Here is a 20,609-nt window from a genome sequence, read left to right on the forward strand (position 1 = left end):
TAGTTCAAAGTGAATCTCACTTGAATCAGGTTGTTTTGGAACTTGAGAATTCTGGTTGAATCGGGTTGATTATGACAAATAAACAGAGCTGCGATTGTAAGGGGGTTCCAATAATAAACTGACTTGAGCCTACCAAAAATTTATTTCAAAGTCCATATTAAACTGTCAGTGGATCTGTTCTGAAGCAGACATTCTCTGAACGGGACCCGAGTGTTGAGATTCAGAGGAAGTAGCCTAACTACGGTAGGGCAAGGCCCCAACTATGAACGTTTATTTTTCTCAGCTTGTTAACAGGATGCATATTATTGTTCCTTAAATTATACCAGTGCTTTTTTTTGAAGACGTTCAAAATAAATTCAGCGCGTCTATGTAGGGGCTTATAACTTATCTATTATGAGCAATGCAATTTATACACACTCACCCAAACTAATTTCGTAGAGGTCAAGCTTGTATTTGTTTAGATTTCATAGATGCAAATTGAACAGTTTTCCTTATTACAATATAATTTAAAACTAGATATTTTTATAATTGGCTACTTACAAAGGCGCTACAGCCCTGCGTGGACCTTGGCCTTCTCAACAATTTGCCTCCATTCATCCCTCTGATTGTTCAGTCTCTTCCAGCTCCTCACTACTAAGCACGCCAGATCTTTTTCTACATCCTGTAGCCAACGTGTTCTCGGGCGACCTCTTTTCCTCTTTCCTTCCATTCTTCCAACAAGCACCTGCCTCTGCATCCTATTGTTCTCCATTCTTTACACATGTCCCAGCCAGCTGATTCTTCTAGACTTCATGAATCGTACTATATCTTCGCCTCGCAAAATGTTTCTTAACTCTGCATTGCTTCTGATTTTCCATTCTCCATTTTCGCATACAATGGCCCATATACTAAAGTGCCCCATACGGGCAGTATAGTTGCGAATTGGCTCCTGTCTCTTAGCTTGAAGTATATGATAGCGTCTTTTTTCTGATGGCAACCAAAATAAATTCAGCGCGTCAATGTAGGGGCTTGACTCATATGAGCGATGCCATATCCTATTGAGCATTTCTACACTCACTGATTTCGTAGATGTTGAGCTTGCATTTGCATTGTTGCAAATGGAACAGTTTCCCCAATTACTTTATAATAATACTAAATATTTATATAATACTCAGGCCCATACCGCAATGCTGACCTGGCGTTGCTCCCGCAGGTCGCAAATGTCGGCCAAGATTCGTCTGTCCGATGTCGAATTTGTACCTAATTTTGTGAGTTGGAGTTGAAATTTATTGAGTCCCGGTAGCAAGCAAGTATCATGGCTGTGGGATGCAAATCAACTCAATATGACTCATGGAAATGATGAACTACAAGCCCTGTCTTTGAGATAAAACTACACATGTGCTGGTGTAAAACGCTTTGACCACTGGGACAATTATCAAAAGCTAAATATTGTATTAGCTAATTTTATCATGTTCATTTTCAAAAACCTTGCCTTCAACATGCGGGTGGTATAAATTGCTATATGGATCATTTATTGATATAAAAATTATTAAATTGAATTAATAGTAAAAGACTACAATTACTTGACTACATATAACACGCAACTCCAGCCATGTGGCTAGTGATGCGCGTCCAGGGCCGTCGTGGCTGGAGCGCATAACCTATAAATCTATTAGATTTAATGATTAATTATATTTTTATTGACAATTCCTTGATTCTAAGACCGTGGTGAAGACATTGGGAGTAAAGTATGTTGTATGAACATTATGGCGGCAGATTAATTGGAAGTGTTTGCTACTATATTAAATTTTCAATTATCATATCTAATGAATTATCGAATCTAATGAATTTATAGGTTATGTGCTCCAGTCGCGACTAATTGAGCCGCGCGGCTATAGTCGTTACCAAGGAATTGCACCTCTACTATTTTGCAATAATTATGTGGTAGGTAGACTAATCATACAATGCAGCAATGTGCCTGACCATTGCTGTTCCATGTTTGTGCAGTCAATGAATGACTGGTAGATGTCAGTCTTCTCATTTTGTAATTACATTGAAAATACTCGAATGTCTGGCACACACCGTTATACGTGTCTGGCTGGTGTTGGTAGTTGTGAAACGGGACTTATATAAGTAGGCTACACAAAATATAAGTACAGTGTAAAGTACTGATACAATGTATTAAAGTTATAACATACAAAATTTGTTGAATATTTTCCGGCTGAGTAGAGATTGCTATTCACTACAGACTACATAATAGATGGTTTTCTTCTATGTTTATTTGTTGTGAAGTTGCATTCTGAATGGAGTCAACTGACTGCCTGCAACTTGTGCTTGGATTGCAGGCTACCGTCTTCAATTGGAATATTTATCACTTGTCACCTTTTTCTCATTATTTATTCAGTTAAACAAGCAAACAAATACATCCCAAAAACTCAATCAACTTACAATAACTATTCCCGTTAGAATTATTTCTTTGATGCCCTATTTCACAAAGGAGAACTCTTAGGTGATCAATATCAGTTTTGGGTGGTAGCTATTGAATTTAATTTGTTAGCACATACTATTATGTGTGTATAGCCTGCTTTCACCTAAACCTTCTCTGTCTATTCTTTAATGGTTTTCTAAATTATTAAACCTTTTCTGTCTTCATTCAATTAGGCTGTGGCCGTTTTTGACATTAAATGTTTTCCTTATTACAATATAATTTAAAACTAGATATTTTTATAATCGGCTACTTACGAATGCGCTACAGCCCTGCGTGGATCTTGGCCTTCTCAACAATTCGCCTCCATTCATCCCTCTGATTGTTCAGTCTCTTCCAGCTCCTCACTACTAAGCACGCCAGATCTTTTTCTACATCCTGTAGCCAACGTGTTCTCGGGCGACCTCTTTTCCTCTTTCCTTCCATTCTTCCAACAAGCACCTACCTCTGCATCCTATTGTTCTCCATTCTTTGCGCATGTCCCAGCCAGCTGATTCTTCTAGACTTCATGAATCGTACTATATTTTCTCCTCGCAAAATGTTACTTAACTCTGCATTGTTTCTGATTCTCCATTTTTGCATACAATGGCCCATATACTGAAGTGCCCCATACGGGCAGTATAGATGCGTATTGGCTCCTGTCTCTTAGCTTTAAGTATATGATAGCGTCTTTTTTCTGATGTCAACCAAAATAAATTCAGCGCGTCAATGTAGGGGCTTGACTCATATGAGCGATGCCATATCCTATTGAGCATTTCTACACTCACTGATTTCGTAGATGTTGAGCTTGCATTTGCATTGTTGCAAATGGAACAGTTTCCCCAATTACTTTATAATAATACTAAATATTTATATATTACTCAGGCCCATACCGCAATGCTGACCTGGCGTTGCTCCCGCAGGTCGCAAATGTCGGCCAAGATTCGTCTGTCCGATGTCGAATTTGTACCGAATTTTGTGAGTTGGAGTTGAAATTTATTGAGTCCCGGTAGCAAGCAAGTATCATGGCTGTGGGATGCAAATCAACTCAATATGACTAATGGAAATGATGAACTACAAGCCCTGTCTTTGAGATAAAACTACAGATGTGCTGGTGTAAAACGCTTTGACCACTGGGACAATTATCAAAAGCTAAATATTGTATTAGCTAATTTTATCATGTTCATTTTCAAAAACCTTGCCTTCAACATGCGGGTGGTATAAATTGCTATATGGATCATTTATTGATATAAAAATTATTAAATTGAATTAATAGTAAAAGACTACAATTACTTGACTACATACAACACGCAACTCCAGCCATGTGGCTAGTGATGCGCGTCCAGGGCCGTCGTGGCTGGAGCACATAACCTATAAATCTATTAGATTTAATGATTAATTATATTTTTATTGACAATTCCTTGATTCTAAGACCGTGGTGAAGACATCGGGAGTAAAGTATGTTGTATGAACGTTATGGCGGCAGATGAATTAGAAGTGTTTGCTACTATATTAAATTTTCAATTATCATATCTAATGAATTATCGAATCTAATGAATTTATAGGGTTATGTGCTCCAGTCGCGACTAATTGAGCCGCGCGGCTAGAGTCTTCACCAAGGAATTGCACCTCCATTATTTTGCAATAATTATGTGGAAGGTAGACTAATCATACAATGCAGCAATGTGCCTGACCATTGCTGTTCCATGTTTGTGCAGTCAATGAATGACTGGTAGATGTCAGTCTTCTCATTTTGTAATTACATTGAAAATACTCGAATGTCTGGCACACACCGTTATACGTGTCTGGCTGGTGTTGGTAGTTGTGAAACGGGACTTATATAAGTAGGCTACACAAAATATAAGTACAGTGTAAAGTACTGATACAATGTATTAAAGTTATAACATACAAAATTTGTTGAATATGCAAGTACCGCTTCTTCTTCTTCTTCTTTCTTCTTCTTCTTCTCTTCTTCTTCTTCTTCTTCTTCTTCTTCTTCTCTTCTTCTTCTTCTCTTCTTCTTCTTCTTTCTTCTTCTTCTTCTCTTCTTCTTCTTCTTCTTCTTTCTTCTTCTTCTTCTTTCTTCTTCTTCTTCTTCTTCTTCTTCTTCTTCTTCTTCTTTCTTCTTCTTCTTCTCTTCTTCTTCTTCTTCTTCTTCTTCTTCTCTTCTTCTTCTTCTTCTTCTTCTTCTTCTTTCTTCTTCTTCTTCTTCTTCTTCTTCTTCTTCTTCTTCTTCTTCTTCTTCTCTTCTTCTTCTTCTTTCTTCTTCTTCTTCTTTCTTCTTCTTCTTCTTCTTCTTCTTCTTCTTCTTCTTCTTCTTCTTCTTCTTCTTTCTTCTTCTTCTTCTTTCTTCTTCTTCTTCTTCTTTCTTCTTCTTCTTCTTCTTCTTCTTCTTCTTTCTTCTTCTTCTTCTTCTCTTCTTCTTCTTCTTCTTCTTCTTCTTCTTCTTCTTCTTCTTCTCTTCTTCTTCTTCTTCTTCTTCTCTTCTTCTTCTTCTTCTTCTTCTTCTTCTTTCTTCTTCTTCTTCTCTTCTTCTTCTTCTTCTTCTTCTTCTTCTTCTCTTCTTCTTCTTCTCTTCTTCTTCTTCTTCTTCTTCTTCTTCTTCTTCTTCTTCTTCTTCTTCTTCTTCTTCTTCTTCTTCTTTCTTCTTCTTCTTCTTCTTCTCTTCTTCTTCTTCTTCTTCTTCTTCTTCTTCTTCTTCTTCTTCTTCTTCTTCTTCTTCTTCTTCTCTTCTTCTTCTTCTCTTCTTCTTCTTCTTCTTCTTCTTCTTCTTCTTCTTCTTCTTCTTCTTCTTCTTCTTCTTCTTCTCTTCTTCTTCTTCTCTTCTTCTTCTTCTCTTCTTCTTCTTCTCTTCTTCTTCTTCTCTTCTTCTTCTTCTTTCTTCTTCTTCTTCTTCTTCTTCTTCTTCTTCTTCTTCTTCTTCTTCTTCTTCTTCTTCTTCTTCTTCTTCCTCTTCTTCTTCTTCTTCTTCTTCTTCTTCTTTCTTCTTCTTCTTCTTCTTTCTTCTTCTTCTTCTCTTCTTCTTCTTCTTCTTCTTCTTCTTCTTCTCTTCTTCTTCTTCTTCTTTCTTCTTCTTCTTCTTCTTCTTCTTCTTCTTCTCTTCTTCTTCTTCTTCTCTTCTTCTTCTTCTTCTTCTTCTTCTTCTTCTTCTTCTTCTTCTTCTTCTTCTTCTTCTTCTTCTTCTTCTTCTTCTTCTTCTTCTTCTTCTTCTCTTCTTCTTCTTCTTTCTTCTTCTTCTTCTTTCTTCTTCTTCTTCTTCTTCTTCTTCTTCTTTCTTCTTCTTCTTCTCTTCTTCTTCTTCTCTTCTTCTTCTTCTCTTCTTCTTCTTCTTTCTTCTTCTTCTTCTTCTCTTCTTCTTCTTCTTCTTCTTCTTCTTCTTCTTCTTCTTCTTCTTCTTCTTCTTCTTCTTCTTCTTCTTCTTCTTCTTCTTCTTCTTCTTTCTTCTTCTTCTTCTTCTTCTTCTTCTTCTTCTTCTTCTTCTTCTTCTTTCTTCTTCTTCTTCTTCTTCTTCTTCTTCTTCTCTTCTTCTTCTTCTTCTTCTTCTTCTTCTTCTTCTTCTTCTTCTTCTTCTTCTTCTTTCTTCTTCTTCTTCTTCTTCTTCTTCTTCTTCTCTTCTTCTTCTTCTTCTTCTTCTTCTTCTTCTTCTTCTTTCTTCTTCTTCTTCTCTTCTTCTTCTTCTTCTTCTTCTTCTTCTTCTTCTTCTTCTTCTTCTTCTCTTCTTCTTCTTCTTCTCTTCTTCTTCTTCTTCTTCTTCTTCTTCTTCTTCTTCTTCTTCTTCTTCTTCTTCTTCTTCTTCTTCTTCTTCTTCTTCTTCTTCTTCTTCTTCTTCTTCTTCTTCTTCTCTTCTTCTTCTTCTTCTTCTTCTTCTTCTTCTCTTCTTCTTCTTCTTCTTTCTTCTTCTTCTTCTTCTTCTTCTTCTTCTTCTTCTTCTTCTTCTTCTTCTTCTTCTTCTTCTCTTCTTCTTCTTCTCTTCTTCTTCTTCTTCTTCTTCTTCTTCTTTCTTCTTCTTCTTCTTCTTCTTCTTCTTCTTCTTCTTCTTCTTCTTCTTCTCTTCTTCTTCTTCTTCTTCTTCTTCTTCTTCTTCTTCTTCTTCTTCTTCTTCTTCTTCTTCTTCTTCTTCTTCTTCTTCTTCTTCTTCTTCTTCTTCTTCTTCTTCTTCTTCTTCTTCTTCTTTCTTCTTCTTCTTCTTCTTCTTCTTCTTCTTCTTCTTCTTCTCCTCTTCTTCTTCTTCTCTTCTTCTTCTTCTTCTTCTTCTTCTTCTTCTTCTTCTTCTTCTTCTTCTTCTTCTTCTTCTTCTTCTTCTTCTTCTTCTTCTTCTTCTTCTTCTTCTTCTTCTTCTTCTTCTTCTTCTTCTTCTTCTTCTTCTTCTTCTTCTTCTTCTTCTTCTTCTTCTTCTTCTTCTTCTTCTTCTTCTTCTTCTTCTTCTTCTCTTTGGATCCGTCACTGGATATTAAATATAGGTATAATAACGAAATTAACATTGATCATAAATCAACCCGATATTGCAGCTTTGAATGAGTGAAATAATTCATCCATGTTTTACTGTTGTCATGTTTTTTCAGGAGAGTTTCAATAGTGAAGGAAATTGCTAGTGTTGGCAACTCGAGTGAATGATTTTTGGGCGTGAAAATCTACTGGATGGTTGATCTGATTCTGATGAAAATGGAAATAACCGAAGTGGAAATGGACGGCTATGACAGCCAAGGATGTCTCCATGAGATTTTTCGGAGACAAGCGAGGAAAACTCCCGATAATTGGGCAGTTCATGATAACATTATTTTTAAAGTGAGTTTTTGTCTTTTTGCTTTGTTGGAGTGTTGACTATTCCAGTATCAATGATAGATTGCTTAAATTCGAATATTTAGTACAAGACCTCATTGAATTCGATAATAAGACACAATTTCCCAGTTTATCAACAATTTCTATAAGTTATTGATAAAATTTGTTGAATATGCAAGTACCTTACATTGTTATTGAGGAACTTTTCCATATTGCTTTTAATGTACTTTAATTCCTTTCCATTATTGTTTATGAGATATGCATAATTACTAGTTTACTCCATAATTAGATTATAAGAATTATTTATCCCTTTTTATGAAGATTATTTTCCACAATAATATGAAACTTTTTCAAATTCAGTGTTTCTCAGTGCTGTTAGTTATTTATACTTCACCATCACATTAGTAGTTGTTTCTACTATTAGTAGTGTGCCTTTAAGGCAGGAGATCTCGCTGACAAACTACTTTTTTGGATTACTATCAATTTAATCATGTCTCTGGTCCTTTTCACCTCTCAACTCCTCTTTAAACAATATGTGATTATCATACCTTTTCTAAAACTATGTTATAGACCTGATTGTAGTTTGTAATTGTAGAGTACTATATCGATGGTCTATTGACTAGTTGAAGCCTCATTCACATTGTCCAACACAGACAGACAGTAATTTGCATGGCCTTGCTGGTCTGTGTCTGTGCGGCCAGTTGCTGCTAGATGTGAATACACTCATGCAAATCAAAGTGAACAATACTTTTAATTGTGTCTGACACACTGCGTTGCGTGTCTGTCCAGTGTTGGTAGATGTGGATCAGGCTTAATGGATTCCAATCACAATACAATATTATCAATTATAAAGTAATGTATAATGTTGTCTTCTTCTTCTTCTTCTTCTTCTTTCTTCTTCTTCTTCTTCTTCTTCTCTTCTTCTTCTTCTCGCTTCTTCTTCTTCTTCTTCTTCTTCTTTCTTCTTCTTCTTTCTTCTTCTTCTTCTTCTTCTTCTTCTTTCTTCTTCTTCTTCTCGCTTCTTCTCGCTTCTTCTCGCTTCTTCTCGCTTCTTCTCGCTTCTTCTCGCTTCTTCTTCTTCTTCTCGCTTCTTCTTCTTCTTCTTCTTCTTCTTCTTTCTTCTTCTTCTTCTTCTTCTTCTTCTTTCTTCTTCTTCTTCTTCTTCTTCTTCTTCTCGCTTCTTCTCGCTTCTTCTTCTTCTTCTTCTTCTCGCTTCTTCTCGCTTCTTCTCGCTTCTTCTCGCTTCTTCTTCTTCTTTCTTCTTCTTCTTCTTCTTCTTCTTCTTCTTCTTCTTCTCGCTTCTTCTTCTTCTTCTTCTCGCTTCTTCTTCTTCTTCTTCTTCTTCTTCTTCTTCTTCTTCTTCTTCTTCTTCTTCTTCTTCTTCTTCTTCTTCTTCTTCTTCTTCTTCTCTTCTTCTTCTTCTTCTTCTTCTTCTTCTTCTTCTTCTTCTTCTTCTTCTCTTCTTCTTCTTCTTCTTCTTCTTCTTCTCTTCTTCTTCTTCTTAATATTTCTCTAGTATTTTATGAATCAATTCAATATCTCATTGTTCACTCTTTGATAAACTTTAAACTATTCTGTTGTATAAATTCTTTTCCAGGAGCGGCCTACTTGCCTCTCGAGGTATCTTACCCTCAGCATCTACTGGATTCTGTGCTAGAAGATGCAACACCACTTGTGGTCTGTACCACAACAGACTTTGTTGATCGCTTTCACAAAATGGAGAAGAGTCGTGTAATCAACATGAAGACATTGGACTATGGTCAATATTTCAAATGGAATGATTATCGCAATAAGATGACACCGGCCTCAGTGCCAGTTTCACTGGATGATATGGCCTGCATTGTCTACTCCTCAGGAACAACTGGCAAGCCAAAGGGTGAGAGATATGCTTTCATTCATCAACTCACTCAATCGTAGATGATGTCTGTCGATTGCAGTTTATAATAAATAATGCTAGAACAACCTTATTGAATTGGAAAAATGGAAAATCATCAGCAGTAAGCAAGAAATTCCATTTCTCATCCTGTAACATGAAAAGTTACAAAATTGATTGAAAAATATTCAAAATGGTTGTCTTATTTTCAAATTTCGATTTTAACTAGAACATCAAGTTTCACATGTATTTAGGGAAAGTAGGTAGATCATTATTAGCATTGATATTTTTGTTCAATGTAGAATCTACTTCTATGCTGAAGATATACTTATTTCCATTTTTCTAGACTGAAATATTATTTATTTTAGTTGGCTACAGATGAGTCGTTGATATATTTTTAGATCTTCACTCCAATCTTATTTCATTAAACGGTTTGGACGAGTTAAATTTATTTTACAAAGTATTTTTCTATATTTCCAGGCACTCGATTCACTCACAGAGATGCCTTATTCTCTCATACGTGGAGGCACAGGGCTTATCCCTATAAGCAAGATGACCGAGTAGCAGTTCTGGGTCTCTCTGCATGGGACATGCTCGGACCATTAATCAAAGGTAACCTATTCAATCCAGTGGTTCGGAACTCACCTAAACTGTTAGATCAATAGTTCTCTCAAGATTCAGATTAGATCATTGACTTTTAATGACACTGGTTGATGGATTATTTGACAGTGATGAGGTGGAACTACCCTTGATGACTACACAACAATGAAGGCTGTGCAAATATCGTTGTTCACTCATGTGCATTTTTTAGTGAATAATGATTCATAATTATTTCAAATATTCCAGCAGTTGGTTAATTGCAATTTCCAATAAAATCTTCCATCAATAATGATTCACTCCAGGCCTGAAATTGTTTTGCTTTTGAATCCCAACAAGTAAGGAATACATTGGCATCAAATATTAATTGATACATTACATTGTATTTGTAAAATCTGACAAAGCATTTATTGTAACGGTTCCACTTGTTACTCGTTCCGCTACTACGTAGACATCATGTCGTCATTTTCCGTCTGCGCTGTCCGGTGACGTCACAGTCACGGTTCTACGGCACTGCTATAATCAAGTTGGTTTCCTATACTTTTCGTCGTGTTATTTGTCGTTTCAATTTTAATATTTGTACTATTCGATTTTTTGGAATTTATTTTGTCTTTAGGCATCTTACTTTCTAGATATTTGCCACTTTTTCACCAAACGTTTGTAAACGTTTTATGTACGTGGCTGACATTTCCGCTTTCCTTTTGTTGCTAGAGCGTCGGTCTGTCTTCTTGTCTTTCAATGGTTCCTAGTCGGTGAGGGCACTTACGCTCCCGGTCTAAACCTTTCATCCAAATTCATCTAGTTTACAGAACGTTTTTTAAAAGTGAATTATTCTTCCAAATTAATTCGTTTATTCTATTCTTCAATTGTGATTCAATTATTCATCGATTTCTTCACATATTTACGCTGATAAACTTTGTCAAGTTCACAACCTCGTGTGGGCGTCAATTGCCATTCTTCTAACGATTGGCTTCACCTCTTGAAACTCAAACTTTCAAGTTCATCATCTCTACCGTTTGGAAATCAATCTAAAAATTCCACAACTTGAAAGTCGGATTATTCGTTTGGAATTCTACATGCTCCTGCTCACATTTCCACTGGGGGATTTGCCTGCTGTGGTGGACGCTTCCATTCTTGTCATCGCATGGCCAGATCACATCGTCGCTTGCTGATGTCCTGTTCTTTTGGGTACTGCGGATTCCTTGCCTGTCTGCCTGGCTGCATCTCTTCTTCAAAATTTTATTCAGGTTACGTAAATCGTTCTATTCAATTTTCATTTACGTATGTATTACATAATTGTTCATAAAATGCTACAGCGTTTCGATAATGGACCACGCTCTCTATTTCTAAGTCAAACAGTTTTATGTGCATTTATACAATTTTTGTAGCTATCATTCTACTTTTTCGGCAAATAAAAACATTTAATTGTCCATACATTTGGTAACCTATTTTCATGAATTCAATATATTACAGTGCATGTCTCATTGAGAGCACTGTCCTACATAATGTCAAGGTTATAATATGTACTTCATTCAATTTTGATAGCTACCCTTGGCTTTACAAGCGTATTAATATCGACCAAGATATTTAATTTTGTTGATAGCTACCCTTGGCTTTACAAGCGTATTAATATCGACCAAGATATTTAATTTTGTTAATAGCTGCCCTTATCTATTGATGTCTATCTTGACATTCAATTCATTGAAGGCCTATGTCGCCTGTATTTAACTTGGACAATCTTTACATTGTATTTAATAGCTACCCTTAGCTCTTAAGTGTCATTTTAAGGCCACTGACGCCTATTAATTGTTCTATTGATGTCTATCTTGACATTCAATTCACTGAGGCCACCGATGCCTATTAATTGTTCTATTGATGTCTATCTTGACATTCAATTCACTGAGGCCACTGACGCCTATTAATCGTTCTATTGATGTCTATCTTGACATTCAATTCATTGAAGGCCCATGTCGCCTGTATTTAACTTGGACAATCTTTACATTGTATTTAATAGCTACCCTTAGCTCTTAAGTGTCATTTTAAGGCCACTGACGCCTATTAATTGTTCTATTGATGTCTATCTTGACATTCAATTCACTGAGGCCACCGACGCCTATTAATTGTTCTATTGATGCCTATCTTGACATTCAATTCACTGAGGCCACCGACGCCTATTAATTGTTCTATTGATGTCTAACTTGACATTTAATTTACTGAAGGCCTATGCCGCCTATATTACTGTATTCTATTTGTTGAGCACTATCTACAGCTCATTGTCATTTATTACTATTCCTTTTGTAAATCATTAAGATTGAATTTTGCAGCAATTACTCTTACACATTTACAACTTTTACACTTTACTTTTTTACAACTTTCACACTACACTTTTATAACTTTCACAACTTTCGAGAAGCACTGTCCAATATTTTCCATACCAATATCTAGACATACTAAACTTCAAACATGCTATCAAAAGCTTTTATTTACTCCAATCAATTATTATTGTAGTATTATGCAAATGATGAAAACAATAATGTTTAGCTTGGTTTAGCTTAGTGTACTTTACTTTAGATGCTATTATTCATATTATTAATTTTAATAGATTTCATTTATATAGATAATTGTCCAACTCCAAAATAAATAATTGACTGAAAATAAATTAATTCCAAACACCGAAGACAACACAATTATTTGAAACAAAGCAATGTCTTCAACCTGAGGGGGCACTGCTGGATGGTTGTCACAGAACAGTCATTTTTTTAGTCGGGGCGTTTAGAATAAAATACAAGGGTGGTTATGGACAATACCTACTATTACTTCAGGCCTCACAACTGAAGCTCTAATAAACTATGACGTCATCACAGTCATGTAGATCGATGATCTACTGGCGGTAAGCAAGCGAAATAAGAGCGCTGATGCTTGTTATCACATCTGATATGGTAATCAACAAAATTGGAATTACAATAATTCAATTTTCACGGTCTTCCATTTCAATAAATATGGTTTGTTTATCATTCTTCTAATACTCGTTTGTGGAAAGTAATGATGAATGTGGGGTTCTAAATCATGGGATACTGTTGTTTACCTAATTGTTACAGGAATTATAACAGGACTCCAAAAGTTTCCGTAAAATATTTTCTTTTCCGAAAGATGAAACTTTGAAACGAAAATGGATACGAGCGATAAGAAGAAATAACTTCAATTCTAAGAAACAACGGTTTTAGTGAAGTGTAAAAGAACAGTGTGAATAAAGTGTGAGTGGAAAATTTAATTAGAGTGCAGAAGAACAGTGTAAATGAAATGTGAAATAACAGTGTCATAATTAGAGTGTGGAAGAACACTGTAAATAAAGTGTGTAAAAGAACATTTGAATAATAAATTGAAAATAAATGGAAAGTGTTGAAACTGTCCATAACATAATATTAAAGGTTTTAGCTTTGAACTAAGAAGCATTCTCCTGATGAGTTTTTTTGTATCACAGATTTATTGTGATCAAGTTTGTGGGAACCTCTTTCCTAAAAAAGAGTTACATTTAATTTGGTTTATCTTTGATTTACCTCTCCTTTATTTTAATACAGGCTATTGAGTATTTTTGGTTAAGATGAATTCATCAATAGCTCTATCACTGAATCGAGTAGGCCTATGTCTATCAAGCTGGAAGTATGGATAAATTATTGCATTAGTGGAATAAAGTGTTTTTTATCTCAATAAAATTTCTATTTAATAGAATACAAATTAATGTCTTTAATCTAGAATTCAGATAGTATTCCATCCAATAAAAAATCGATACAGTAACAAAAATTAGAGATCATACATTGATAAGATAATAGAAACTACTATGATCTAGGAAGAATCAATCTACATGTTATGACGTCATTAATTAGTTGTGGGGCCTGAAGTAATAGTAGGTATTGTTATGGAGCAGCACACATTCTTGTCTACTATCTATCAACGGCTGTTGGATGACGCAATGATTATAACAGCTGATTTTCATTTCTGTGTGTGGCCCTGAACATGTAAACCTTGAAGGAACGTAGGAAAGAGTCCTGAAATCGGATAATAGATTTGATATTATTGGCCATAAACCTGGTCCTGAACATAACGAACACAAAAGAAAAAAAATTCGGTGAACACATAAAAAAGTTATTGAATGTCAAAATTTGAGGCTCGATTTTTATTTATATAGATTAATTCACCTAATTTACATGTTGATGAGTTATTAATTTAGAAAAATAGGAAGTATTCACATAACTATTCTAATTACTCTGAATTTGAACTGATTCCCCCCATATTTTGTGTTGATCCAAGAAGTTGCTACGATAATAATACAAAAAAATGAATGTCTCAAAACAAAATTCAATCCCTTGTTTTACCAAAATATATTATAAATGATTAGTTCTGATTAACGGAAATTTATTCGTGATATAATATACCCTAGTATTTGATCAATTTACTGTTGCAGGAATGAAAATTACTTCACCAATTTGGCTGAATTGAAAAGACAGAGACTGAACTGTTTCATTGAAAAGAGAAAGGTGACATACCCGGTAGTCGATGCTGAGGTCTATAGCAAATACCTTGACCATCTCCACCAATTGGGATGCATTCCTGTGGCCGCTAATAGTCCCAGTAAGTCAGGTGAGCTCAACATTCATTCAAATTAATACAATATGAAGTTGGACTTGATTTCAATCCATTTATCTCAAACTGTGATTGCTTGAGCTTGATAATTCAAGTCATAGTTATTCTACTGTGATTTCTTCACATCACAAGATAGATTGCTCTCTTATTCTTTCTCCCTCTGTTTTTAGTAACATTAAGTCAACCGGGTATTCCTATTGCTCTCAAGTGAGCGGATATAAGTTAGAAATCAATTTATGATTATTAAATTAGCCATAGTCAAATGAAGTCATTCAACCTTCATTGAATCTAATATTTGATTTAGATTCACGTGCAACTGGGCCATAGACAACAACATGTTTCTCGAATGATTTTCAACTATATAAATTATTCTATCAACAATTAATAATTAATGTTTCATAATTTTTGCAGAAGCTAGTGCAGAGATTGACACAGATCTGAGCGGTAAGATAGTTTTGGTGAGTGAAGCTTCCTCGGATATTGGAGCCGCCATTGCTGAGAAGCTGGCTCTGTGCAATGCAAAGGTCGCCATGTTTGCTGCAAATTTCGAGCAACTGGAAAATTTGAATAAAAAATTGGAGCAGGCTGGAGCAAGCGAAGTTCTTGCTATGAAAGTTGACGTCTCTAGCTCAAGTGAGGTGAGATATTTCTATTTTCTTCAACTTTCTACAAATTTAGTGCGAAATTGGTTTGTGGAGATGGAAAGAATGTATTCTGAGCAATTAAATATCACACTAATTGCTTAGTAATCACATCCCTGATCTGTTGCTTTTCGATTTTCACAGGCATTTCCTTAAATTCCAGTTACTAGGTACAGGCACAGAATAGGTACAGAATGGAAACTGTCAATAAAACGCCTATCTAACCAATGCTTTTTACATGGCGCAAATACTAGTGTGGTCCACGGTATAATGGCAGTGAATAAAGATAGAAGAATAGCGATGCCGATTCTCTGCATTAACTAATTATATTTCTGCACTGTCAAAAACATAATTGTCATCGTTGTGTACCTAGAAAAAGATAGTACCACCGTCTTTGTCGAATGATAGACAAGGATAGCAAAACCAAAGTTGATCAAATACTGTCATTATAACGTGGACCTCACTTTAGACACGTAACGTGACCTTAGGAAGTTCCAATCCTGGTCTTCTGATTGGCTCGTGGCAGTGAACGAGATTAATTGATCCGGATCATTAAAGTGATCAGAACCTACCATCAATACGATTACAATGCGGCGCTTCCTAAGAAGATGGCGGATTTTTGCGCCAGGGTACTAGCTAAGTTTCCATACTGTATGTATACTGTGGTACAGGATCATCTGTATCTAGATGATCTGGTGCAATTGATTCCAGCAATTAGTATGATACTATAGAGAAAGAAATACTTTACTTTGGAAATACTTCCTTCCACTTTGTGATGATACACAGTGTTCATTCTCTTCTTCCCCTAGATTCACTTGAGTGTGCAGTCGGCCATAATGAATTGATGTCATATGATATCAGTGTAAAAACATTCAGGATTAAATTAAGCTATAGCAATATTATTATAATTTATTGAATTGACTGATAGTTTACAGTTTAAACATTACATTCGAAATCTGTTGAAAATTCTATTAAGCATACTTGCCTAACAATCACAAAATGGTAGAAAGTAATTCAATAAAATTATAAGGATTTTATTCATTTATTTTATTTTAGGTAAATAATGCAGTCAGAATCATTGAAAAGTGTTGGGGTCCAGTGGAAATTCTAGTGGACAATGGCTACTGCATGTATTATCAGTTGATGAAGAACTGCGACGTTGCCAAGTGGTGCAAGATGGAAGATGTGAATGGCAAGGGATCGCTCAATTGTCTGGCAGCTGTTGTTGGAGGCATGGCTGAGAGGAAAAGTGGCCGCATTGTCAATATCACATCAGATGCTGGCAAAGTTGTAAGTTGAAATGAATAATATCCAATCTCAGTTACAGAGTCAAGTATTCAAACGTGCTTATTGGGGACACCTCTCTAGTCACATTCACTTGAATGGCAAGAAGCACTCATGTTTTTATTTATAACCAATGCTGACAGTTTGCATTAAATTGCTGAATGCAGCTATACCAGCTGCACTTTATTAACTTGACTTTTGTTGAGCTCTCCTTATGCAAGTGGAGTGTTACATGATAGTATTCAGGACTTCCTATGTATACCTCTATTGGTAGTATACAGGAGGTCCTGTAGTAGTTCAAGTGTTACTAAAAAAAATCACTCAAATTATAACCACATGTAAGAGCAAATCAAAATATTGCGTTGTGAAACAATAATTTCAAATATATTCATTTGTATAGCTTCATGTTATCTTCATAAGAAATTATCTTGCTCCTGGCTAAAAGTACGTCTATTAAATTCAACCCTGATAAAGTGATGTCATCTAACAAAACCAATGCCTCGAGAACCAATGAGTTTATCAATCAGTGGTTAAATTTGATAAATTCACTAAAAACTTGCCAATCTGTGCTAAGTATGTAAGTTGAACAACTTGGAAGTAGCTTTCAATACAATTCATTAGTCATGTATTACCGGTACCCAAAACCTGAAGAGTCTCAAGAACTAATGATCACAGTAAACATTTTTGAATTGTTCTCCGTTTGAGTTTCTGTTCTACTTAAATATATTCCATCTGATACGAGACTGACCTCATTTAGCGAAAAGCAAAAACTGCGTTCTCTGTTGAAATCAGATTTAGAATAATGCGACTTTTACCAAAACCTCATAAACTCTCTTAATGAAAAACCTCAAGTTTCTATCGTTTTAAAGAATGAAACAACTTTTAATCATGACTGTGGTTAGACAATTATAACATCCCAAAATTGTTCAACAGTTTTGTTTAATAAACCAGTGTTGATTTATTTTGTCTAGACTCAGCGCTTAAACCTAGTGCTGAAAACGCCATTAGATGGTGCCACCTGTATTTTGACTTTATTTTTCTTCTTTCGTTCATTTCCATAGCATTCACATTTCACTGGTATGCATCAGATATTTTTCAGGACTTTCTATTTGTTTGTTTTTTTACAATGTTTACTTTTAGTTTTATTGTTTTGTTCATTTTTATTTGCTTTTCATTTGGTTTTAGGTGATGGAAAAATTTGATTTTTCTAGTAGTGTGGAGACTCTGAACCCATCAGATGTGGCTAATGCAGTGGTATCTGCCCTCAAGCAGCCATTTTCATGTTCAATATTGAAGTAATCAACAGGCACCTACTCAATATTTCACTTCTATTGGCACATTATTAATAACAATACTATACTAGTGATTTCCACCAAGGATCTATTATCATAATATTAGACTTATATCCAAAGTGAAGTAGGTACTCCTTTTTGTAGGAGCCAATAATCTTGTCATCGAATAATAGCATTAGACTCTTTCATAGTTTTTCCACTTTTCTATTGAAATTATTAATTTTTTGATTGTTACATGTGCAGGCCTTTAAATATATTCAATTATATTGTTTCTTTTGATTGATGTGAATCACAAATTGTTGTGTAGACTTGAGTATTGTAGAAGTAGAGGTAAAATACATTGAAATATGTTAACTGCTCATAATAAGTGAATTTTTGATGTTACAAGGGAGTATTACAATATAACATACTGAAAATCGTAATGTATTTCATTTTCTAAATAAAAGTATCAAAATTGGTATTGAATTTGAAATGAACTCAACAAAAATGTTGTAGTAACTTATACTGATACAATTCAAACTTTTCTTGATTTTACTTTTTTTCGTCAGTTATTTATTGTTTCAATATTATTTGCTATAGTAGGCTATTTTCAATGACTTCTTATTCTAATTTGGTTGTCTTAGTTTGAATTACGCATTGTTGATTAGAATTTTGTAGAAGTAGTGGTAGAATTTGTTGAAATTCGAGATCTGTTTGATTTTTTATGATGAATTATTCCTTGAAACAGGGAGTATTGTATATCACTCACTAATATTTAATTTCCATTAGTACTTTATGTCGTCCTATAGTTCATAGGGTAATCCATTGAAGTAGAAAACTGTAATCCTCAAATAAATGTTGATTTTATATATTTTCCTATTAATTTGTTTTTTTCATACATCTTATACTGTTTTACTCACAATTCACTTTGTTTGGCTTCTATTTTGTTTGATTATTTGAAGTTGTAGTACAGTATTAGTTATAGTACAGAGACCTAGTGGTGGTACCATCTATCTACCTGATTGCTGTTTTTATAGTGAGGACCCAGTTATTATTATAAAGGTATTGGTGTTGCTACCTTTGTATACCATTCAACAAAGCTGATAGCGCTATCCCTTTCTAGTTCCGCAGATCGTGCTCCAACATTGTAGAACTATAATAAAATATTCAATTTCAGTTATTAAAATTCATGATTTAACCATTGGAAAAATGTTGTTCAAACATTGTAGAACTATAATAAAATATTCAATTTCAGTTATTAAAATTCATGATTTAACCATTAGAAAGTATATTTTCTTGACAATTATAAATTGATTATTTTAAACAAGAGAGGAGTCTGATGGAAGAAGGGCCCATGTGAAAAATTCATGTTTTGTCAAAAAACAACGCTGTCAAAGATGAACGTATTCGCGCTCAAATGCTTGACACTGCCTTCTTAACACGCGAGTTGTCGCATGGACTTGCAGAACGTCAGTGGTCGCGCGTCAGCATTTTGCTCACACTCACCCTTATGGCTCCCTAGACTATGAACAGTTGGTTTTGACAAGGCTCTTTCAATATTTATCAATTTCAAATCTTTCTTAACGTGTTTTATGTTATAATATACTATTTAATAGTATATAATACATGGAGGAGATTCCAAAAATACATACTGCAAATTTATTGTTAGAATTTATCATATTTTTGGGATAATATAATCTACTCATGAATGGAATGTTACATTCTCTATTTGACTCATTTTTCGTCATCTAGATAGAATAAAAAGATAATGAAAGTTTAAATCAGAAAATGGAATATAAAATAGGAAGATAATACCTATACATTGAAATTAGTCAACGTTCATTCTGTCATCCTCAAACTGTTCAAGATTGTCTAGAGGACAGTCACAGAGAGGATTACATGAGCTGCCAACCTTGGAAAACGAAAATTCCCAAAGCTACATACAAAAGTTACAATTTGCCGCGGGCGCGACTACTCGCGTGTTAAAATCGTTGTCGCATCGTTCAGAAAAAACATAGAGGTATGAAAATGTGTAGACATATAGAGAAAATGGCGGCCAGTCCATGAAGCATTTTGACGGAAAAAGGGCCTGAAGTTCTTAGTTCCCTTGAAGAGTTGATATAACATCAGATATACCGGTATCAGCTATTATTTATAGAAGGCAAAGGCAAGGCAGAGAATCGGAAACGTTGTTCTCCTATCTTCCTCCACTGCCATTATAACGTGGACCCCACTATAGCTGTAATCACCTTTTGATTACACTTATTGCTCCTGCACTACACAGTAGTAGTGTAGGATTTCTTAGGAGGTAGTGTAGGAGTTCTCAGAATTTATTTTCTGGCTGTAATAAAATCATTGAGTACACATCCCATTGTTGGATGTCAGGGGAATTACCACTACCTCCGTAAACAAAATCGTAGTTCGTTCTTGTGACATCAGCACAGGTAGGGCTGCTAGACCAATAGAAACTAGCTGATATCAACGAATTTTTATTGGTGTAGGAGCCCTACCTGTGCTGACGTCATACGAATTCACTACGTCTTTGTTTACGGAGGTAGTGGAATGACCCAATGGTGATTGTACCGTCGAGTCACCGGAAGCATATTTTCCAGTATTCCAGTTAATGTTCAACAGCATTATGCTACAAGTGAATCACTTCAACCGGTAAATCAGCTATACTGTTGATAGATATGTTGAAAGAGCTTCATATTGTGCACAATATCGGTAATTAACTGAGATATTACACTAGTAATCAATGAAATTAATGAGACACAAAGTGAAACCTATTTCACAATTGCTCAATTCACACTACCTCGACTCAAATCGTCGTACGACTCCAGTCGAGGATAATGCAGTCTCTCGACCTTATGACATTTTTGTCACTACTTCAGTTCCATGTTTCTCCATTTCTTACCTCACATTATTAAAAATATGAGATCAAATTCATCACTTCTGCGCATGTAACACGTTTTAAAATAATTATTATGAATATATTGTCTTATCTAATTCCTAGAACATCACTTTCATAAAAAATAACCTCTCTTTCATTAAAAATGCATGGTACTGTACTATGCAACTTA

At 34.9% G+C, this 20,609-nt stretch overlaps 1 protein-coding gene across 2 annotated transcripts in view; it reads left to right on the forward strand.

The window, feature by feature from the left end:
• The window catches only part of LOC111053064 (linear gramicidin synthase subunit D-like), a 181,011-nt gene extending 162,228 nt beyond the window's left edge, over positions 1-18,783 (forward strand). Inside the window, exons 17-20 of one of the 2 annotated variants that reach the window (XM_039433512.1) lie at positions 14,155-14,321; positions 14,745-14,971; positions 16,031-16,264; positions 17,444-18,783. In XM_039433512.1, the coding sequence (XP_039289446.1) occupies positions 14,155-14,321; positions 14,745-14,971; positions 16,031-16,264; positions 17,444-17,557 (742 nt within the window). In that variant the 3' untranslated portion in view covers positions 17,558-18,783. Of the gene's footprint in view, positions 1-14,154; positions 14,331-14,744; positions 14,972-16,030; positions 16,265-17,443 lie in introns of both variants that reach the window. The other variant, XM_039433506.1, reaches the window with a different exon arrangement.
• Positions 18,784-20,609: the final 1,826 nt, after the last annotated feature.

The sequence above is a fragment of the Nilaparvata lugens genome, chromosome 7 (assembly GCF_014356525.2).
Source record: "Nilaparvata lugens isolate BPH chromosome 7, ASM1435652v1, whole genome shotgun sequence".
Lineage (NCBI taxonomy): Eukaryota > Metazoa > Arthropoda > Insecta > Hemiptera > Delphacidae > Nilaparvata > Nilaparvata lugens.